At 40.8% G+C, this 23,571-nt stretch overlaps 1 protein-coding gene across 1 annotated transcript in view; it reads left to right on the top strand.

Annotated features, from left to right (window-relative positions):
• The first annotated feature begins 1,037 nt into the window (after positions 1-1,037).
• The window catches only part of LOC101846014 (protein smg8), a 23,463-nt gene continuing 929 nt past the window's right edge, over positions 1,038-23,571 (top strand). Inside the window, exons 1-21 of the mRNA XM_013085368.2 lie at positions 1,038-1,164; positions 2,505-2,637; positions 3,137-3,172; positions 3,643-3,765; positions 5,205-5,288; positions 5,609-5,676; positions 6,910-7,081; positions 7,938-8,026; positions 8,643-8,773; positions 9,555-9,844; positions 11,496-11,635; positions 12,813-12,900; positions 14,017-14,172; positions 15,669-15,812; positions 16,122-16,380; positions 17,810-17,953; positions 18,678-18,824; positions 19,592-19,735; positions 20,455-20,591; positions 21,862-21,920; positions 22,726-22,807. Coding sequence (XP_012940822.2) covers positions 1,103-1,164; positions 2,505-2,637; positions 3,137-3,172; positions 3,643-3,765; positions 5,205-5,288; positions 5,609-5,676; positions 6,910-7,081; positions 7,938-8,026; positions 8,643-8,773; positions 9,555-9,844; positions 11,496-11,635; positions 12,813-12,900; positions 14,017-14,172; positions 15,669-15,812; positions 16,122-16,380; positions 17,810-17,953; positions 18,678-18,824; positions 19,592-19,735; positions 20,455-20,591; positions 21,862-21,920; positions 22,726-22,807 — 2,688 coding nt within the window. The 5' untranslated portion in view covers positions 1,038-1,102. The remainder of the gene's footprint in view (positions 1,165-2,504; positions 2,638-3,136; positions 3,173-3,642; positions 3,766-5,204; positions 5,289-5,608; positions 5,677-6,909; positions 7,082-7,937; positions 8,027-8,642; positions 8,774-9,554; positions 9,845-11,495; positions 11,636-12,812; positions 12,901-14,016; positions 14,173-15,668; positions 15,813-16,121; positions 16,381-17,809; positions 17,954-18,677; positions 18,825-19,591; positions 19,736-20,454; positions 20,592-21,861; positions 21,921-22,725; positions 22,808-23,571) is intronic.

Below are 23,571 nucleotides of genomic sequence, written 5' to 3' on the forward strand. Positions count from 1 at the left end.
AGAAGCAAGAGCAAGAGCAAGAGAAGGACCAATAAAAGCAAGACCAGGACCAAGAGGAGCAAGAGCAAGAGAAGGACCAATAAAAGCAAGACCAGGACCAATAAAAGCAAGACCAGGACCAAGAGAAGCAAGAGCAAGAGGAGCAAGAGCAAGAGCAAGAGAAGCAAGAGCAAGAGGAGCAAGAGAAGCAAGAACAAGAGCAAGAAGAGCAAGAGCAAGACCAAGAGGAGCAAGAGGAGCAAGAGCAGGAGCAAGAGCAGGAGCAAGAGGAACAAGAGCAAAAGCTGGACCAAGAGAAGCAAGAGCAGGACCAAGAGAAGCAAGAGCAAGAGGAGCAAGAGCAAAACCAAGAGAAGCAAGAGCAAGAGCAAGAGCGAGAGGAAACGTAAAGAGCAAACTTTTCGCGCTGGGCCTGACTAAATTTTCGAAAAAAGCAAAATGTGTTGACCAACAAAGTATTAAATCATCTGTCTCAGACATGCAAACAAACACACAAAAGAAAAAAGAGCGCGAGGAGCATATTTCATTCCTTGTTGTGGATTTACAATGTATTAAAATAATGTGAAAAGTTCACATGATCTCGTTTCCTGAAGCCGAAAGACGAGCTTTAAGAAAGCTTAATATCATTATGATAATACAAGTTTCTCCTGCTCACTGCTATCATGAGAGTCAAGCCACTTTAAAGACTTACAGGTGGTCGCTTTCACCTTCGCGTTCAAGAACCCAATAGGTAGTAGACCTATCAAGGAGGTTACAGTTTGTTTTAAGCTCCTTGAGGCCTATGCACCGGGAGACTGGGAGCTTGCATGGTGTCATAAATAGGCCTACTCTGTCCAAATACGTTTGGACTTGCCCCCTTTGTCGCTTCCAGGGTGTCAGTTGACACATCCCTTCATTTTTATTTTTATTTCCACAATCTTAAGAAGAAAAAAAAAGAAATTATGTATTGAAAGAATATCCTTTGGACTACCATAATATGTCTAAAATAGTTGGAGTCCCTAACAATCTTTTCTACTTCCGCTATTTCAAGTTGGCCTGGCCTACCTCTTGTACTTTCGGTTTCATTGCGCTGCGATTGCAGCAGGTTGTGTTCGCGAGCAAAATGGCTTCCAATCTTCATCAGCTACAAGATATATTTCGCCTTCCAGTTGAATTACCGGATGGGTATGTTTATTAATGAAATAAGGCCATGAAGTGCTCATGTACTAATCTAGATTCTACATGTGCCTACAGACACATTGATGCCAATTTAATTTAGTGAAGTCTGAAGTGGCCGACCCTGTCCCGTCATCATGCTGAGATTGACTGTGAATGTGATTGACTTTTGAGAACATCTTTAAATTATTAGACTCTTGATCTAGAAGATCTAGATCTAGATCTAGATCTATGCCAATTGTCATTATCATTCATCATGATTCAATCCATGAATAAATCTTCGTAAGTCTATTATTTCTAGATCTCTAGATCTAGACTAGATCTAGATCTAGATTCCATGTAAATGTAGTATGTAGGCAGGCTTCAAACAAGCAGTCAGGGGTGTGCGGTTGTGATTGGCCAGTCCAGTGATAAGTCATCATGAGTGAGATGGGGCAGGCGGCAGAGAGAGATGGTGTGGAGAGACGCATTATGTGAGCCACTCCAAAAGGGATAGGCCAAAAAGTAAAAAAGAGGAGAGCGTGTGTAGGCCTTGTCTGTGAATATCTGATTCATTGAATTGCGATTGTTGATGCTCAGGCATGTACGCACACATCCACTTCGTCAGTTATACGGAAGGCGTACCTGTACGACAGACAGCACAAAAAAGCAACAGTACCAAGGAAAAGATGGCTTCCAACAAAGACAAAAGTTATTTTCTTGTTATTTTTGGCTTTGGGGATCCAGACCAAAAATAATGGGAAACAGACCATGGTCTTGTTGTGCTTACTGAGTACTTACATTCCACTCATCATAACATACAAAAAGCGGGGAAAAAATGAAAGAAGTCAGGGTCATGAAGGGAGCAAAGCAGTTACCATGCACCAAGCTCAAGGGGCCCCTGAAACTAAAAAGTACCCGTTTACCGTGTACATAGAAGACACTCCCTTAGAATTATATTATTAGGAGTCGACTCCCATTAAGTCACTTGACGCTATATCTATTCTATTAGGAGTCAGAGATTATATCCAACACCTAGAACTAGCCATGACAAAATTATGGTGGTTTGCGCCTTTTTAGGGGTAGGGTTAGGGGTTGGATCTCTTCTTTATTGTGTTTGTTGAGGGTTAGGGAGTAGGGATAGTGTTAGGGGTTGGTTTCGGGTAAGGCAAGGTCTCTTTATTGTGTTTGTTGAGGTGGTCACTTGTTGGAAGTCTTTATTATTATATGAGTGTGATTAGGGTGAGTTTTCTTCTTATAGGGAGTTACGTGGGGGGGGGGGGGGGGAGTTCAGGGGGGCTTGCCCACAAGCAGATCTAAATTTGTCTTGATTTGTTGTCTCTGAATGTTTCATGATTTACTCGTTTCAGTGAACTGCTGCGAGATACACCCGAAAATAAAACCAACATCTGTATTGTAGCTGTCATTGGCAAGGGCAGGCTGAATCCTTTCTCCAGCAAGGCCACACCTCTAAACCCTTTGATTGACAGGGATGTATTTCATGTAAGTTTTGCTTACTGTTGTAAAATACTGTGTAACACTCAGCAACAATGGTCTTTCAATTGAATACTGAAGGAGGCTAGTAATTTTGCTACTATATAATAAAATAATATATATATATATATAAACCTGTGTACTTATTGACATACAGTGATGCTTTTAATTTTTATGTTTAGTAGGCCTATTATTTTCAACAAAAAATTCATGGGTACAGGGTACATAACACACTTTTTTTTACACTGTGATTGATGGTGTATATTATATATTTCTAATGTTGCATTCATATATTAACTAAGTGGTATTTTTGTATTGTATTTTTTTCATTATGAAACACTGAATGACTGTCAATTCGGAAGTATTAACAGTCTGTTGTTATCGATCTAGAAACAGTAGATAATAATTATGCTTCATTTCAGCATACATTCAAAATGATTAATAGAATGAATTGTTCAAAGTATACAGTTCTGATGATTGATCGTGGTTATTTATTTTTTTAATCTAGGGAACTGAAGGCTATCTGAAAGAAAAGATCATTGAGGTAAGTATTATGTTACATTGTTTTGTGTAACACCTAGACTTTGCTTTGTCACATTTTTTTTGTTAACGATATGTACGTACAATATTGCTTTTTTCTTGATGGCTTGAGAAAGATACAGATTCTATTGAACACTCTGTTTGGTTCTAAAGTATAGAGTCATAAGAGAAGATTTTCACTTTTATTTTCACTTCTGTGTGAGATTTGTTATTTTCTTAAAATTAAAATCTTGATATAAAGATTTGTAAACATGTTTTATCTTTGAATGTTTTACCAGGCCCTTTTAGAATATTTTGTATTAATTAAAATTAAACTCTTGATATAAAGATTTGAAAGCATCACATCAGGAAGACAGATACTTCTGAAAAATTTCTCCCCACTAGGAATTGAACTCGAGTTTCGTGCATGTGACAGCGTAGTGCCTAACTGCTACACTGCAGAGATACTGATCAACTTTATATCGTATATCTCAGGGCTCAGTGGAATGCTTCTACGACGCTGACAGCAAAGTTATGTATGCCCACCTAGTCTCTCACTACGACGTCAGCGTCCTGGTGCAGCAGTGTCAGCAGCTTGACCACGTGGACAACTCTAAGGTATGAGCTGGGTAGTTCGCGGGTGCTCTGGTGTGGTTTGCTCCTTCTTTCTGATCAAACACCTGTCGTCTTTATTTATCCTTCTTTCTTTTCTTTGTATGTTGCTCTCTTGTAACAGCTGTAATCTTCGGCTTGTCATATTCATATGAAGGATTTGTGATGCAAAGGCCGTAAAACTCTTAATAAGTTAAATAATATTGTAAGTGTTTCCTGTGTTGATTTCTGTTTACTTCTTATTGCTTTTGTCTTCTACCATGGCATCGATGATTGACTGTGTAGAGACTTAATAGGACGTGTTCAGCGTCAGGGGTCACCTATGTAGAGACTTAACAGAACGTGTTCAGCATTGGGGTCACCAATGTAGAGACTTAACAGGACGTTAAGTAGTGAACTCAGAAAAGGCGAAATTAACGTTTATTCACAAGCCTTTTATACACATGTGCGCATTTATAATAAAACAACATTATATTGTTGTTGTTTTTGTTATCAATCCAGCAACAGCTGGGCTCTCGTCCTTACAACAGCCTTAGATTTTTTTAAAAACACACCAAAAAACCCATTATTTTAACCTAGACTATTTTGCACGCTGATGTCGTGCAACTAAGTCGCTACAACTGTGAAGACATTTCTGCCCTGTCAACACAATAACGCAATTGAGATTGCTTAGGATGTATATGGGCTGCTTCGACCTTGCCTGTCAGGCTAACCTTTGCTGTATGTGAAAGTGTATCCAAGCTGAATAAAGCAAACATATTCCTTAAGTTTGGAGTTTGAGTTATGAGAAGCTTATTAACACAGTTATGGTCACATGGTTCAGGGAAGAATTTTTTATTCTGATATGTTTGTATATTTGTGTCACGATGTGGTGAAATCTGGCGCTCGTCAATTTTTGGGCATATGGTGTTATTGGTATCATCTTAAAGCCTGATCGTTTGCCTTCCTTTTGGTGAAAAAAATATCCATCTATCTTGAATAGAAGTTGAAATATTTGTGATTGAAGGAGGTCAGCGTCACCTGGTTTCAAAGTTGAAATTAGAGAGAAAATAGCCCACAAAGTTAGGTAAATTCCATAGCCTGAGAGTCCTTGGAAACTGAAAATTTATATTTTTTTGTGCCTTTAATCAATGTTTTACAGTTAAATCCACTCAAAAGTGTGTTTTTTAATGGATATAAAGGTGTTGAGCCAAAAAAGAAAATAAGAATTCAATTGCCCGTCGGCCAAAAAATGCATTTTTCTTTGATTTCATGATTTTGAGGAACGCCTGATTTCACCATGATGGCTCACATTTGTTTTTCTTTTTGACTTTGAGCATTATTTTTTTTCTTTGTATGTCTATAATGTACATGTAGTCGTTTTTCTTTTCTTGATTTGGACATGCTTTTTTTTCTTATATATATGCTTTTAAGTTATCTTTTCTTTTCATGTCCTATGTCCTCAGAATCTGTACACAGTTCTACAAGAGGAAGAGCTTAGACACGCCCAGCATCTTCTGATGTTGTTCAGCTTGTCACACATTGTTTTGGTGAGTAAAGGTAGTGTTTGGTCTTAACTGATTTGGTCCTAACTGATTTGATCTTAACTGACTGGATTTGGTCTTATCTGAATTTGGTCTTAACTGATTCAGTCTTAATTGATTCGTTCTTAACTGACTTGATGTCAAGATAGCGCTAGTACTTAAAATGGTTTGGCACTTATTCCTAATACTCAAATGAGGTAAAATTATGAGAGATGAATACTGTGTATCTAAGCCAACACCCCTTTCCCCTCACCTATCTGTAATCTCGTCTTCTACTGTTGCCCTCCCTTCCCCCTCCCCCTCCCCATCTCCTTCCCCATCTTCAGCTCTGCCATCCGGGAGGTGCATTTGACCTGGCATATCTGAAGTTGTTTCACACCATAGACTCGATCAGGTTTGGAAAAATACATTTTTTGTTCCATTGGCTTTTTGTTTTGACATTCTTTTCCATTTAACTTTTCCATTCTCTTTTTGTAACGTTTCTCAAGTAAATGATATTTTTAAAGATTTACACTGTGAAATATACATGTGCTGGCAAGAAGACTGTAAGTACATTCGAACCTGCTCTAGCAACCACCTGTCTAAGACAATCGCCTGTACAAACGGCCACTTCCCATTTCCTCCTTTGCATATTTTTTACAGTGAACTCTTTTTGTCCTGGCCGTACCCCCACAGACTCCATACCCGTCCTGGGGCCGCTGCGCTATACGAGTTGGAAATCAGTGTATATTTCAAAGTGCTGTATTTCTTACATTTATTCTTAGGTTTTAAGGATATTTGGCAGTTATGTTAGAAATTGAATGTAGTTTTTGTAAATGTATGTGGTTAGGAACTACAAGTACACCATGTAGATTTTGAGGTGTATTCCACCCTCTAACTTGACCCTGATTGCCCCGCTCACGATGTCCCCTTGGATTTATAGATCTAGCTCTACCCATTGGTACTGCACGAATTCCAGTACTGACCCGTTCACCATGATCTGAATCGCTACTAGATGAGTCTCCTGTTCGTTATCATCCACAACGGAATTTACGGCACTTAATTCAGAGTCACTTTCATCAAATTAGTCTCATTCCCCCTCACAACCCAGCACCACTTCAAGAAGCACTTCGTCGATCGCGAACGTGCATTTTCGAGACATCTTTCAAGCTTCTACTTACTTACTTTACTTTACTTTGTCCGTCCTCTTGTTCCTCTAGGGCGTCGAGGGGAGAAAGAGCTTCCTGTCTCTAGCGAGTTTGATGGCCTGGCTACACCCATCAAAAACAAAGAAATCGCTGTTCTTTGGAAAATTTAAATATTCACAGAGCTAGCTTCGCCGTGTGTTTTGGTAATTACAAGCAGAGCTAGCTGTTTGACTTGATCGTATAGCTGTTCGGAGTTTACTCGCAGCCCGGTCTGGTCCTCGTTATGAGTATACTCGTAGCCCGGATAAAAAGAGTTAAATAGTATTGTGTAAGACAGCGACCAGTTTCATTCTTTCCTCGACAATGTCTTTCTGCTGGGATATTGCACCTCTCTCAGCCGGGGTTGGCCACGACAGGCAGGGTAGGAAGTGCGCCTCTTAAATGTTCTAAATTGTGTCGATGGGGGCGCAGAAACTCGTACATTCACATTCATTTCACAGACTGAAACTGCAGGGCAGCCTGTACGAAGTCCTCTCCTCCGTCCCCGGTGTGAGCAAGGATTGGTCAGAGTTTGGCCGCGTCTGCACCCCGCGTGTGCTGTTCCTGTTCGAGACACCGTCCATCGACGTACAGCCCGAGGACGGAGACGCTGGCTCGAGCAAGTCGAACAAGGTGGGAGATTTCTGGACAAAAGTTTTTGTTTTTTTTGGCTTTGTGAGGATTCACATCGTTGTGTAAGAGGCAAATCAAACAAGGTGGGAGATTTGAGTTTGTGTTATGAGAAGCATGTCAACACTGTAATAGTCATATGTGAGGCGTGCTTTTCAAAATGAGTTTCTTCTTGCTCTCCAAGAATTGAGATATCGGCCAAAAATTGACTCGGGTCAGATTTATAGATTTTCAATTGATGCCATTTTGTTCAATTCTACCATGTCATTTGTTATTCCATACATACAAATTGTACAAACTCCACCTGTAAAGTTGATGTATCAATTTCCTTTAAGCTTAAATCCAAGAAGTAACTCATTTTGTCTGCATACCTCACATATAGTTCAGGAAAGAGGCAAGACAGATAGACAGAAACAACAGAAGGAAATAAAAGAAGAAAGAAAAAAACCTACCAGTGGTGCCTTCAACCACCTGCACAGACCTATTCGATCAAATACTGTCTGGACAAAAGCTTTGGTTGTTTTTAGTTTTGTGGCGTTCACGTCTCTGTCAGCTTGATGTATGTTGTGTAAGAGGCAGGGCTAAGTAATGCAGGCCTGCCAAGTACTCCGATAAGATTAGAGCCTTCCAATTTTATTTTTTTTACCCATTGAAGAACTTAGGTGGCATTTTCGTTAAATCCTTTTTTTTTCACTTGAATTCCATTTCTATCAGCTGAACACAACTTTTTGAAAATTATGTGGAAATGCACTGGGTTTTTGCAATATCTGAGTGACTTATTTTTTGAAAAATGATGTGAATATGCACATTGTTATTCGGGTTTATTTCCACATATTCACTATACACATTCTCCTTTCAGAAATACCCCCCAATGAAGAAGCTGCAGATGTATATGGAGGACGTCATCTACAGAATCCTCCGCAGGGCAAGGGCAATCACCAACGTCTCGTGAGTTGTCAAATGCAATGGCGTACTTGTGTTGTGTTACTTGAGGAGAGTTGAAGTGTTTTTATCGGCCCTTTGTCTGGTGGGGAATGTGTTATGTAGTTTCCTTTTGTTTTCGTTTACAAGTCAATTCATGTGACACTTTTGGATGGATGTATTTGTATCTCGTAGCAGACTTTCCTTACTAGCTTCTGGTTTCTCCAGCTTACCTCGCAAATGTTAAAAAGATATAATTCTTTTGCTATGATTTCTTTCCCCCCTCCCCCTCCCCAATCTCTACCCTTTTTTGACTTAACAGTTTTTAGTCTGTAAGAGTGGGTGTCCAAAGATGACATGGAGGCGAACGGTACAAGCAGTGATGGAAAAGGCGGGGACACCATGGAAACAGCTAGAAAAGGATGCACAGGACAAGCTTCGCTGGAGAAATGTTGTTGATGGCCTATGCTCCCGTGGGAGTTAAAAAGGGCAAGAGAGAGAGAAGAGTGGGTTTTCTTTCCTATCAAACATGTTTTCGCTTATATGACCTATGTAAGATGACAGTCCTGTTTACATTAATTTGTTCCCTTTGTTTGTGTGTCATCCCTCTCTCTCTCTCTCTCTCTCTCTCTCCTCTTACCAGGAACAACTCTCTGTTCTCTGTCCCGGCCAACATGGAGTTTGTCTACATTCTCTGCAAGCGCTCGGAGGTGTCCGACCCTGTGGACTTTCAGACGCAGCAGCTGAAGCAGCGATGTTTCCCCTCAAATGAAGGTCAGTCAGATTTATGAAGCTCTTTTTTTCCGATAAATTTTCATTGTTTGGGAAATGTGCACAATGCTCATGACAAAGGAACATGACAGCCTTTTGGCTGTTTTCATTTTAGTCTATATTCTCCTCCTCCCCTCCCCCAGCACACGCAAATACAAATACTTTTTGTATGTAATGGCAGCATTTATTTTCATATATAGTCCGGCAAGTTCCAAAATTTCTTTCCTTTCCATGTTGGTAAGACTCCATTGTGATGTCAACCCTTTTTCACGTCTAAGTAGCAACTGAATTTGACTGGCAGTCTTCAGGAGTAGCCTGCACGATCCTGTTTTCTGAATACTGTAAAGTCTAGTTCATGGCATGACTTATTGAGATAAAATGGATCTTGATAAAAATGTACACCTTACACCTTTCTTGATTCCAAATGTATTGATGACTTTTCTCCTCTGGAGTATGTCAAGGAAGTGAAGATCTAAAGGAAGGGAAGTAGTACTTGGGCAATCTACTTCCTCAATGTGTACTGCCCAGGCAAAACTGTATCATGCCTACTATTTTAAGATCGTTGGTCAAGATGCAAAAGGTCGCAGAAATGGTAGTAACAGAAAAAATAATGTGGGATTTCCTCTTCTTCTCTTCTAGAAAGACTTTCCTTTCTGTTACAACAAGAAATCTCTTTCTACTTATGTCAAAATTTAAACTGCAGTTATGTTTACAAATGTTAAGAATACAGTTCTGTTTGTAAGCGTGTTGACCTTGATTTTGATGCCTGGATGTACGCCCACAGAAAACGCCCCGGTCAGCCAGAAGCCTAGACCGTACAGTGCCAGTCGCCGTAAGCTGAGTGCAGGAATCCCCAACCCCTTGCCCCTGTCGGCCCCGTCCAGCCTAGTGGCTCCCTCGTCCCACGCCACAGCGCAGGGCAAGCTCCAGCAGACGTCGAAGCTGTCAGCCACCGGGCTGCGATGGAGTCAGGAGCAAGGGTTGAAGGAGTTTCTATGGCAACACATCGAGATGGTCTTCTCCAAAAGCATCAACGACAATGTGGGCCGGCATGGAGTGGAACCTGTGTTTGTGGTACGCTGGTGCAGGCATTTTACCCTGTCGCCCTTGTCGGAGGCTCCTTGCATGAACCTTACTACGGCACTTATGTGATCTATTTGTGTTGCAAGCTCTGTAAACTCATAGTAAAACGAACCCTTCTTTTCTGGTGTTTGTTTGTTTTTTGCCTTCTTTTGAATGTTGGTTATTTGTTTTATATTCTCTGTCACTACACTTTGTTTATAATATTATTATACCAAAATGGTCTTATTGTCTACTCTCTATAACTGACCAGCTGCAGTGAATCGAATGAAATGAATGTTTTGGTTGTTCGTTTTTTTCTTTTCAAAGATGCTTGTTGTGTTTCTGATGATGGTTTAAATTGCAGTGCTTCCTCTCTTCCGTATTTTTACGGAAATCCGTACTTTCTGCCAGTTCCGTACTTGTTCCTCCATCATTATCAACTCCCTCTGTAAAAAACTGCGACAGCGTAGGACTGCTGAAATTCCGTAGCAAAAGATCCATAGTCGCCTTCGTATCGTTTTGTATAAGTTACGGATTTTACGGTAATTCTCTTGGCAACAAGCTAATGTTATAGAAACTTGCCAGATTGCGCATTTCCTGCAATCGGCCATTATTCCGCTATGTCCCTCACATTCATTGCGGGTTGGTCGGCAGTACATTTTTTACATGCAGATGGATCAAAATCTGGCAAACTTTTTGTGCCAATTTCCTCCTTTCTATCATTCACTCATTCCTTCTGTTTATCTTGGGATTGTTACCGTGGCTGGAAATCTGCCCGTTGATCTAGTAAATTGACTTGTGATCTAAGACAGAAAATAACTGTCAGAAAGAAACTTTTTTTGCAAATTTGTCTAGATCAAGAGAAATTATCAATGCGAAGATTCTACGAGGTTGTGACAGGCGACATTCAGACGTGAAAATTGAGGAAAAATAAGGGTATACGCTGGGTAACTGTATTTGTGAAGGTACATATCCATTCATTATTTTCATGTTTGCCTTCTATCAATGGTGTGACGACAAATTAATTGAATTATAGTAGCAATGAAAGGGGAACTTGCTTTTAAACATTGCCAGCAATGGAAAGATATGTAGGTGAAAAAATCAAACAAGACAGAATGCTGGTGAAAAAATAAATGTTATAGGTTGTAGGCAATCTCTTGAAACAGGCTCCCAAATGCCATTTTCAACCCTCTAAAAGCACTAAATTTCAATTTGTTCGGGGGCTTCACCCCCTGAACCCACCCTGCAGAATTTTTCTAACTTTTCAGCTTTTGCTGGTGGAAGCACTGAAATTGGAAAGGCTTTTTCTTGAACATTTGTGGTTACCAGGGTATATGATTCATTGAACATGTTTCATGCCTGTGTCGACACAGTTTTGATGATTTAGGAAGTGGGCTGCTGGATCCACCTGGGCTGAGAGTGATACAGTGTCTCAAGGGAAAGAAGAAGATACTTGATAGAATAGATTTCCCCTCCTAGGTATTGGACTCAAAGTTTTACATGCAACTGCAATGAGCCCAACCAATTTCCTCTCAGAGGTCAGCAAGTCCAGGGTATTGTTCAACGAGTCACAGCGTGAAAGCGCAGCTACTGTTAATGAACTTGAGCTGGTTTCAGTTCCGTTGGCAATGCTTTTATTTGTTTGTTTTTTTGTTCTTTGCAGCTTCCCACCTTGAGCACCTGGCTTCTGGCTGCCAACGCCATGCAGAAATATTTCTTTGGGCCGGATCAGTCGACAGACGTTCACTCCGTCGTGAGTTCCCTCACCAGTATGTTGGACATCAGTCTCAGGTTTTCGGAAGCGTGAGTAGAAAGTTTGATTTTTTAAAGTGTGTGTGTTTCTTGGGGAATATTCTTCTTTATTCTGCTCTTTCTCTTGCAATATCTAAGGGTCATTATCTAACAAGACGAATGATAGACTTTTTTGTGTCCCTCTTTCAGTATTTAAAACAAAAAAGTTCAGTTTTTGTGTGTTTTTTTAAACACTTTTTTCTCAAAATCATTCCACTGGCTCCTAGCCTACTTTTAGAACTAACCCCGTCAATCTATTCTTAGTGACTGCATACTGTTGGTCTGTAAACCTTCTAGCTAATGTATTGTTCTTTGTCGCTGCCCTACCATAATTTTGTTTAGAGCTGGTTGTAACGACAGTAACGGAGTACAAGTACATGTACTTACTATTTTTGGTACTTTTACTTCGGTACATTTTTGAGAACCAGCACTTTACTCTTATACTTTTTATAAAAGTACTTTTGAGCATTTATTTTGATTACATTTTGAGTACTTTTGAGGCTTAATGAAAGTGTGAGTGTTGGCAAACGGACGATTTTCGACTTCGCTATTTTTGGCCCAGTACAGCTTATTTAGAGTAACAACCCTTGTTTCAAATTAATATACTGGATCTGTTATTCAATTTGATGTTTTGCAATAGCACTGAATTGTTCTAGCATATTAGCAGAAAGTACTCAAAATGTACTTAAGTACATTATTTAGATTGTACTTAAATTTGTACTAAAGTACTTTTTAAAAGTACTTTAACAGCGCTGGTTTTGTTTTCTACCTTCTAAAGATATAATAATAATAATAAATAGCATTTGTATAGCGCATATCCCCACTCAACTGCAGGTTCTATGCGCTTTACACTATATTATTACCCCAGCAGACCATAGAACACTTCGAAACATTCTCAGCTTCCCGAGAAGCATACAGTACAAGCTGCTGATTAAGCGCTCAAACACTAACAAACTGACAAGATCTTTCGCTGTCTATAGCCGGGTACCCATTCCTACCTGGGTGAAGTGAGGAAAATTCGTGTAAAGTGCCTTTCCCAAGGACACAACGTCGGGCCCCTGACAGGATTCGAACCCACGACCTTACGGTTGCGAGTCCGAGAGCCTAACCACTAGGCCACCGATGCCACATTTATTTTACCTTTGTGTGTTCCTGATTTGAATCTTGTCGTTGTGTGTGTTTTTTCCAGTCGCTGCAAAAAGGTGATGCCGCTAGCCGAAGGTGCATACCAGCAGGACTTGCCTCCCTTCTACATCACAGCCTATCACCTCAACAAGGTGAGTGCTGGATGTTCCACACTTTGAGGATGGAATTTTGGAGAGGTTCTGTCTCAAAGTGGCAAATTAGAGATGCTACTGTATCTGAAAGATAAAGAAAATGTTTTGTTGATGAGGAACATGTGAAACGAGATTGATGTTGGAACTGAAACAACTTTATGTGATTAGTCCTTTCTTTTTCCCATCATATTTTTTTAGTAAGTTGTCCACTGGCATTTTTTTGTCTCACAATTAACTTAAAGTGTGAGTGGTTGATTGTCGCTCAGGTGTTGTTTTCTTTCCTTTTTTTTTAATAGACATTACTGTTTTCTGATTCTTTTCCTGGAAGAATCTTCACTTTAGCTTGTTGCTGTGTCATGAACCATTAGTCCACAAGGAATATAATAATGAAATAAAACTAGAGCTTTACTTTGATAGCAAAGGCAAATGTTTCTCACCGAGTGCATTTGCATGAGTGCATTTACCATGCTGCAGCAAATTTAATGGGGATGGTTGGCGGATGCTCTGGTGTGATTTGCTCCTTCCTTCCTATCAGACATCTATCGTCCTATCTCTCTTCCTTTATCTTTGTGTTTGTTACTCTCTTGTAACACCCCTGATCTTCTGCACTTTTATGATCTAATTGCGTTGCAAATGCTGCTCAACTCTTACTAAAGCTAAAGCAAATTTCTCTTTGAAATCAATAAAATAGTTTCTTATACCAGATTGACAGTTTTATTCTGTGTTCACCAAAGAGGTTATGTATAATGCTAGAACTCGCAACAGTGACGTCTCACGTGTCAGACATTGGGGCCTCCTAATCCTAATCGGCGTGCCCCCATTCACATGAACAATTTGAGCTCCCACACCACGCCCCATGAGCTCTAGTATAAATATTAAACACCACCCTGCACCCATATTTCAGTGCAAGCTTGTAGATTTCCTCTTTAGACCACCGAGACACCTTCACATGAGTCTTGAAAAGTACTCTCCCATCTGTTAAACTGTGCATGTCTTGCCCTGGAGGTTCAGCGTCCCAGAGTGGACCCATGCAGCCCCCGTTCGTTTCCGTGGGGGGACATCGCTGCCATGTACTCTAGTACTAAATATAGCCTGTTTGGTCTTCACTCACCACAGCTGAGCAAGGCGAAGAGAGTGTTCAGCCAGTATGCCCGCGGGCCAGCCACCGAGGGCCACCTCAAGGAACTGGAAAAGTTGTGCACGGACTACTGGAAGGCCGGGCGGCAGCAGTGTGAGGTGCTCTCTCTCACCGGCAATCTCTGCAACTCCAAGGTAAGGAGAAGGGAGAAACACCCTCTTTTTGTCATGATGTTGTCGTAGTCAAGTTTTTTTTAGTGTTTTTTTTTTCTACGTACATGTTTTATTTTTAACGTCCCCATCGACAAAGCTTGGATCATTTTAAGGGGAAGGCATTCCACTCTGCCTGTCAAGGCCAACCCGAGCCCAGAAGGAAGTGTTTATGCCATTTAAAGTTCTTTATGTGTGCTTTTTTAAAAAAACGTTTTCACCCCGCCCCCCTGCCCCCTGGGGCGGTGCTACTGACTGAAGTGTCTTTATGTCATTCCCAAAGGGGGGGACATTATCATGTTCTTATGCACAGTAGAATTGTAAATGGGCTGATTCATCGATGTCATGCTCATAACTGTGCCTGAGCTACAACAGGGAATGCTACTCTTCTGTTTCCTGATCCTTACTATCATCATTTTCCTCTACTTTTTTGTATTTTTGTCACACGTGACCCGCTTTTTCCGGGGTGCCTTGATAATTGAAGCAGACTTTGTGCTGTTGAAGCTAGAGAGGTGAACAGAGTAAGTCTGATTCCCTGTCAGGTCTTCTCTGTTGACATCCACCCCTTGACGCTCATATGACCTTATGCAGTTGCGAGCACCGTAAAACCTCTACTAAAACTAAAAGAAACCCCATTTTCTCTCCCCTGAGGGTGAGTTGTTGAAGGACGCACCAAGTAGGTCCTACATCTTTCCTGTCCCTCTATTGTTTGTGTTGTTGTCTATTTTGCTTTTCTGTGCACTAAATGTCTTTTATTGAGTCAATGTGGGGTTTTTTTGTGGCTAAAACAGCACCTGGACATGGATGGCTGGTGCCTCTATAAATAAATCATTGATGGTCAGTGGGTTTTTTAATAACAAAAACAAACCCTTTGCTACCCTTTCAGGTTCTTTAATGGTTAATCATTCCGTTAAAAGTCTCAGCATGAAGGTACTTATTTGACCTGTGTATTTCCTTTACCCTTTCCATACCTAAGTAGATTTTTGCTTTCATTTTCTCGCGTTGTATCCTAGCAAATATATTTATGTTGTCTTAATGTAATTTGATACCCTAGTAGGCCTATATACATATATTTCTGGTTTTATATTCTGTTTTTAAAAATTTTATTTGTTGAAAGACTTTTTTTCATGCTTTTTTTTTTTTTTTTTTTGGTGCTTTGTTCCTTATTTTTTGTCGTTAAGTTCAAGTCAGATTCTTATCATGGGTCATTATCGGTCGTCAGGTGTAGTTTGCTCCTTCTTCTCTATCAAATATTAATTGTCATGATCTCTTCTCCTTTGTTTTTACCATTTACACTTTGAATCTTTGACAGTATGTAACATAACTAATTGTGTTGCTTGTGCTGTAAACTGTTTCTTTAATTTACTTTACTTTTCCGATCCAGCGGCCATTTGAGTTTTAGCCCTTCAGCCTGTGAAACTCTTACTAAAAGTACAACTAAGATTCTTATCCCATGCCCCACCCTCTGTCCTCCACCACAGGTTCACCGGTTACCGTTAGAAGATCTGGAGACGAGTGGAGAGCTACAGCTGTCGGTGTCGGAGCACGTGAGTCAGCTCAAGACTAAGGCGGCTTGCAACTGTGGCCGTATGCAGATGGAGAAAGACGACCCCTTCACTCACAAGGTGGGTTCTGCAGCTGCCAGTAAATGTCTGCTTCTGGTATTGACATTTGTGAGTAAGTGCTTGGTGGATGCTCTGGCATGGTTTGTTACTTCTTTCCCTTCCCATCGAACGTCTATCGTCATTATCTCTCCTCTTTCTTTTCTTTTGCTGCTACTCTAAAGTGTTATCACCTCTAATCTTTTGAACTAATGTGATCTATTCGTTTTACAAGTGCTGTAAAATTAGCTAATTCATAATGGCTTCTATCTTCACGATATTCATCTTTGTTTGTTTTATTACAGTTTTCTTAAGCTCTATTTGTTTCCTCAGTTTGCCAACTACGACTTCTATCAGCTACTTGAGGCAAAGTGCTGCGGTTGCCTCGAGCACATCCCACTTCCTGTTTTCATGCCGACCACGCCCGACGCTCGCGCAGCAACGGTCTCAGTGACACCTTCCAGTTTCTCCCCCGGCAGCCAGGAGCAACAGCAACAACAACAACAGACTGTCGACAGTGGAGGGAAAGACGGAGGAGAGAAGGGAGATGTTTTCTCCACCCTCTCTGAGCTGAGTCTAGCTCTAAGTCTAGGTAAGATGGAGTCATTAGTTTTAGTGAGAGTTATACAGACCTGCCACTCCTTCCGATTTAATTGGGATATCCCAATTTTTTCCCCCAAATCTCAAGCATCCTGATATTCCCAATTTCGATCCCATGTATTCTGAATTTTTTGTTCTGTCAGTTGCGCCTGATTTTTCAAAAAACTTGCTCTGCCTTCTTCTCTGTCGTGGGAAGCAACCGTTAAACTTTGTCAGTCGGAACTCGGAGCTCTGTGTTCAGAAATATCGATGCCAGATTTAATTGTTGACTCGCCCCAAGTTGTGTTAGAACTTTGCTCGCAGGTGTTATTTCAACTATAATGGAAGTAGTATCTATTTGGCTATCCGACTTGGGACATTCTCAAGATCTACTTTAGTTTTTGTTTCCACTCAGAATTCTCCGATGATGCCTGATGACTGTTTCAGTTGTGACATACAAATGATTATCATCAAGACCTGTCGGTAAAACTGCTTCAATCGCGCATTCACATCTCGTGACATGACATCGGCGTGTGAGTTGCGCATGTCTTGGGGACCATCCGTTGACGGCGTCAATTTAAGTTCGTGCACATTGGTTGAAGTGTAAGTGTCTTTCGGTACTTGTTAGGGAATGGGGGGGTTAAACACTTGGACTAGGAGTGCTGACATACTGTGATCCTTCAAGATTGAAAAAAATAGTGATAACACACACATGCCAGTAAAAATTTTTAGTCTGCTTGGCAGTCACCCTGGCGATTTGTCGTTGATCCCGATTTTTGTTCCACAAATCACAATTTTTTTCCCCCTGAGGTCCTGATTTTTAGATTTCATAGAGTGGCAAGTCTGGTTATACGACATGTGCAAGAAAAATAGGCCATACAGGTACTGAAGATTAAAGGTGTTACTTGAAAGTAACCCACAAAGAAAAGAAGGAGAGATAAGGTTGATAGATGTTTTGATTGGAAAGAAGGAGCATACCACACCAGAGCACCTGCCAACCACCCACGAATTGGAGTCTACATGTAAAGTTGTGCAACTGGTCAAGTTAATCCGATGTTGCAGGAAAGTGCACTTGAAATGTTTCTGAAAAGTTCAGATGCTAACTTTATGATGTGCATACATATATATGAATAGAATATGTCACTGGATAGGCAAAATGTGTTATTTCTTGAACAAAATGTGTCTTTAATGAAGTATGATGATGCTCATTTGTTTCTCTACTCTAGGAAGTTTATTACATTCAAGCAGGAACAAATATCAGAGTACCTGAGAGACAATGACATAACAATACGTTAGACAATACAGACACATAATATACTCCACTAGTCTTGTGTTTCTTCATTGATAGATTGCACTCTTCAGCTGAGAAATATCACTTCAAAAGAGTGAAAAAAAACCCAGTGTCAATTCAACAAGAGAAAAATGTGTTATCTGGTTGACAGGTCAGACTGGGGCTGGAGAACTGGATCAGAAGGTGAACCTACTTGACGGAGACAGGGAAGTAACTCAGCCCGCCCAGCAGGAGAGGGAGAGCACTCTGTCCCCGCACACGGCAGAGAGAGCGGCTCTCGCTAGCACCGCTGAAGGTAAAAAAGATGTCTGTGTAGTCTGCAGACTTGCCAACTGTCTTGAATTGCTTGCGACTGTCCCACGCCGCTCTTGGCATTTTAGAGTTTTAGAGGACATTGTAGCCTGCTTCCTAAATGAATTGAATTGTGTCGATGCAGACGTAAAAACACCTATGCCAATTTTTTTTAACCCTTTATAATGTGCTTTTCTCAAAGAATTGCTAATTCTTTTCTGATATTTACTGTCATGCCGGGTATTGTCATTCATGATGTTAAAAATGTGTCAATGACGCTGTGGAATCAGGCACTCCTCAAGTTTTGGGCATGTGGAGTTATTGGTATCGTCTTAAAACTATTTCATTTGTCTTGCTTTCAATTTTTTTTAAACCCATCCATCTCAGATGGAAGTCAAGATATTTTCAGTTGAAGGAGGTGTGGGTTGCCTGGTTTCAGAGGTAAAATTAGCAAAGAATAGCCCCCAATGTTTGGTAACTTCCAAACCTTGAGAGTCCTTGGAAACTGCAAATCTACATTTTTGTGCCTTTAATCCATGTTTTCAGAAAAATTCACACCTAAATGTGTTTTTATATGGACACAAAAGGTGTTGAGCCAAAAAACAAAAATGTTGATAAAAATTGCCAAAACAGGTGAGAAAACGCCAGTTTCTTCTTCAATTTCATTATTTTGACTTTGACAAGAGCCTGATTTCACCAAGATGCCTCACAAATATTCCGCTCCCCAGTGAAACCTGCTCCGGTCCGCCAACATTCCACCACTGAGTACCTCCCATACATGATGCACAGCAAGGCGCCGCATGGCCTTCTCCCCACGTTCCCCTCTTTCTCCTTATGCCGGCTAGGAGCTGCCAGCTTTTATTCTCACATGATTGGTAAGTTGAGTATGGAACGAGAATGCTTGGAGAACTTTTTCTCCAGTTTTTGAGCCATTATTATTATATTCATAATTAAACTCAGTGTAATATGCTTTGTAAGATCAGCAAAAGGTCACCACACAAAAAGGTCACCATTCAAACAAAAGTGTAAAAATGGACCTGAAGACAACTGTGCTACAGGGCAAGATAGAGGCAGCGAAAAATAAAGGAAGACCTCTTACATCATACATTGAATACGTAAAGTTTATAGCAGTCTACAACTTCATGAAATAATAAGTCAAAGTAAAGCAGAGACTGGGGAAGGTGGAGGCCTGTTGTGACAAGGAGTGGGGCACTAAAAGACGAACACAGCCATGATGACAGAGACTCTTTCTTTTGATCTCAATTTTTGTATGGTGTCTTTCTAAATACAGCTGCTTAAGATCTGAGAGCTGTTCAAGGGTGCAGCTTCTTTATTGAAAGATTTCATTCATGGATTTTATGTTTGTTCCATGCTGACGGGATTTGTGGTCAGACAAGCTTTGTGGGTGGTTGGCGAGTGCTCTGGTGTGGTTTGCTTCTTCTTTCTTATTAAACATCTGTAATCCTAATCTCTTCCCCTTCTTGTCTTTGTATATTACACTCTATTGTAATACCTCTAATCTTCAGCACTTGTATGACCTGTTTGTGTTTCAAGTACGGTAAAACTCTTCCTAAAAAACTAGACTTAGACAAGCCTTTAAATAAAATTTATTGACTGTATGACTTGTTCTTTTTTATCATAGGCCTAGAGCTGCCAGGCTTCTTGCCAGGAGGCAACTTCCTGTTACCCTGGGACATCGCAGTGAAGAACGAGCAGGAGAAATGGCCGACCGTCTCCGAGACTTTTGCTGGCGGGAAGAAACGCATGCAGCGGAAGCCTGTCAAAGGTGAGACTGGTACAGTGCATGATTTAGATGTTACCACGCGCCCTAGAGTTTTTTCTCACAGTGGGCATAATTGTGGAATGTGCATGGACAAAAAGTTTCTGATAAATTAAGAAAATTGTATCCCTTTTTTTGCCTGGGTTGGCCCTGGCTGGCAGGGTCGAAAGCTGCCTCCCAAAATATCCAAATTGTGTTGATGGGGAGTTTTAAAACAACTACACTTAATTTTAAGTTCGAAAAAGAAAAATCAGGGTTTTCCCGTTAGATAGTTGTATTTTCTGTCAGTCCGGGTTGACCCTGACACGCAGGGTCGGAAGTTGGCTTCCTAAGCAATCTGAACTATGTTGATGGCGGTGTAAAAGCACCTACATTAACTCTTTAACCATGCATTTTAAAGTCACGTTTCGGAATTTCTCTCTTGTTCGTGGAAATGCGCTTTTAAAACCGCTTGTTTCGTGTCAAACTGAGCAAAAAAGCGTTACCCAGACGTAGAATTCATTTATCTTTGAAATCCGGGTCAAACTAAAGGCTTGTTAGCTCGTACTTTTGTATATTCGGCCCGTACCATAATACAATAATAACTTCGCATCGGACGGTGGTACCATCCAGCTATAGTTACAGACCTCGACTACCGGACTCTGCCACGGTCCAGACATGGTTAAAGAGTTAAAAGAAAAAAACAAAAAATAAAACAAACAAAAAATTGTTCTGCCTGTCCACAGCCCCGAGCGAGGGCGGCGACACGATGAGCACGGTGCGGGTGTACCTGGGCATGGAGTACGAGTGTCCCCGCGGCCATCGCTTCTTCTGCAGCGGGCCCGACAAGGTCATCAAGGTCTCCACTAACAGCATTGTCAAGGTCAGTGTCACATGAACCTCCGTGTTCTGTACTTCGTAGACCTGTAATTCTTGAAATCATACGTAGGCTGATCATATAACCTCCATGCAGACCTGCCAAGGATTCTGATGAAATCAGACCTCTTCAATCTTTTTTTCCCCGTCGTAGAGCTCCGATTAGATTAACAAAAAATCAAGGTTTTTTTTCTTGAATTGTGTATGTCAGGTCGTATGTGACTTATTGACTGTAAATGACGTGAAAATACACTTTTTAAAAAATCTACCGGGGTTGTTGACACTGATTGTTTTTCTTAAACTCCTATTTTCTGTGGGAATTCTCAGGAAAACTGCTCCTTCTGGTCATGGAGTGGTGCGTCCACACATTACAGCAATTTCAACCTGTAGTTCTCCTGTTCCTGTAAGACGTAGCAGCAACAATCTCCACCCCTCTCCCATGGAGAACAGGGATCAACTTTACTTTTACCCCCCTAAAACTGTTTCAGCCTTTATTCAGGCTTGCTAGCTAACCCAAACTCCCCAGGACTGTTAAGGACTCGGCAATGAGGAATTTTAGATCTTTAAAACTACACCAAAACCAGTCCTGCCTGATGTAATTTTGTTTGTGGTCAAAGATAGTACATGACAAGATGGCCCACTCAGCCAAAAAAGTGTCCGCCAGAAGTTCGTTCTTTGCTTCAGATGGCGCTGCAGTCTGTTTTGAAGCTCTCTTTCGTTTCTCCAGAAGAAGAATATTATGTATAGCACCTCCTTGCGTGCACAGATCGACTGCTGTTTTTCAGCTGTTCGGGTACGTTCAGTGCGGAGTTTTAGGTTTTATTAAATTTAATGACCTCTCGCCTCTCATTCGAAAGTCAAATTAAACGAAGAAAACAGTCGCCCCTTCCTCCGGAAGAGGTATTTTGTGAGCTTTTTAAAAAAATTTTATTTATTCAAAAACTTGTTAGTTTCACTTTGATTTTTTAAACACAAGTAGGGTAACTCTGTTTGCAAAGGGTGCGCATTTGCGAAGAGGGCGCCACCGAATTTTGAGGACACTTTTTTAATTGGCTCAAAGAGAGGAGTGGACCCTCTTGTTATGTAGACTCTTTGTTGTGGTTTCACAATATGATGTTATTGCACTGGGTGTCCCCAATCGGATGTTGAAGAGGTTTTCAAGCCTACTCTATTATAAGCTCCCATGAAATTTCTATTTATAACCACTCAAAATGCTGCTTTGTTACTCTAACTGTGTGATCGTGAAGAATTAATTGTGTCATCCATTCGCCTCCCAGGACAACGCAAGTCGTCTGGTTCATGTTGACATGCCACTCTACACCCTGTGCCAGTGCAAGTGAGTTGACTTCTTCCTACTACTTCCTTTTTTTTTTTTTTTTTTTTTAGCTCTGTTCCAAAACACACCACACCTCCTCTGTGTTTGAAGTAGGTCTGAGCAATTTTTTGCATTCATTTAACATTGCAGTGTGTAAAATTTTTAAGAAATGAAAATCATGTTCCGTGTGGAGTTTATGATGATGATGATGAAAAAAATGAAATAAAGATGTCAGGATTTTTATATCCCTTAATTTGAATTGACGTCTGTGATACTCGGCCAGTGTCTGTGATGTAGCGGTTAGCCTCTTCGTTGTTGCACACAGGGGACCAGAGTCCAGTTCCCGAGTGGAGAGAAATTTTTCTTTGAATGTCCCAGTCTTTTTGCTGGGATCTTGTATCCGTCTCAGCTCTAGGTGGTCCTGACAGGCAGGGTTGGTGTTGTGTTCGTTGGGTTCTTTAGATCATTGTTTGATTCATAACAAGTCGTGAGACACACATCGGGGTAACGGTAAAGAACAGGAAGGCAGCCGTCTTGCTTATCCAGAAGGCAACTGTTTATTTTTTTAGAATCGATTACAATATCCATATATATCAAGATCAGTATCGATTATTATTATTATCGAATATGACAGTTGGAATTCGACCTCCGAAATGATCAAAATTGTGTCGATGGGAACGTGCGTAAAAACTTCAACATTTTAAAACAATTTTTTAAATCCCATCGGTAAATGTGAAAGAAAAAAAAATCCTCAAGAAAACAAAAAGCCAAAATGAAATAAAGAAACGATACTTTGTTAATGTGTTTGTCTTTTCCTCTTCCTCAGGCAACCGAAGGGCTGCATGTCACAGATGATGAGGGTCTACGTGGTCACCCCACGAGACATTCCCAGCTGTCCGTCTGTTCGGGTACTGTGAATTTCCTGTTGGCAGAGGGAGTTGGAAGAGAAAGAGAAAATGAGAGAGAGAGTGAGAGCGAGACAAAGATAGAGATGGAAGAGAGAGAGAGAGAGAAAGAGAGATAGAGAGAGAGAAAGAAGGAGAAAGAGATGGAAGAGAGAGGGAGAGATAGAGATTGAAAAAGAGAGAGAAAGAGGGAGAGAGAGAAAACGAGGAGAGAAAGGACTGCTATTAAAAGTGTGTCCTTTGTATTATTGTAAAGCACATTCAGCTCTTCTTTAGTGTAAATGTGCTATTCAAATGTAGTTTATTGTTATCATTTCTCCCTGTCTCTGTTGCTCTCCCTCACACAAACAGACACACACACACACACACGTATGACCAAAATTGGGTCGATAGCGCCTTAAAACACCTACTCAATCAATCAAACACACACACACACATACACTTACACAAACGCATGCGCACATGCCTTCACACACACACATGCACACACACACACACACTGACATAGTTTACACACACAATATGCAGACTCTAACCCTTTAATCCTTCCCATTGTTGCCTCTCACCTCCCCCTCCACACACACACACACACACCCACACACACACACCCACAAACACACACACTGACATAGTTTACACACACAATGAGCAGACTCTAACCCTTTAATCCCTCACTTTGTTTCCTCACACACACACAAAGACCCACACACACACACACACACACACACACACACACACACACACACACCCGCCCACATAATCCCTCT

Source organism: Aplysia californica, unplaced genomic scaffold (genome assembly GCF_000002075.1).
Source record: "Aplysia californica isolate F4 #8 unplaced genomic scaffold, AplCal3.0 scaffold00368, whole genome shotgun sequence".
Taxonomy (NCBI): domain Eukaryota; kingdom Metazoa; phylum Mollusca; class Gastropoda; order Aplysiida; family Aplysiidae; genus Aplysia; species Aplysia californica.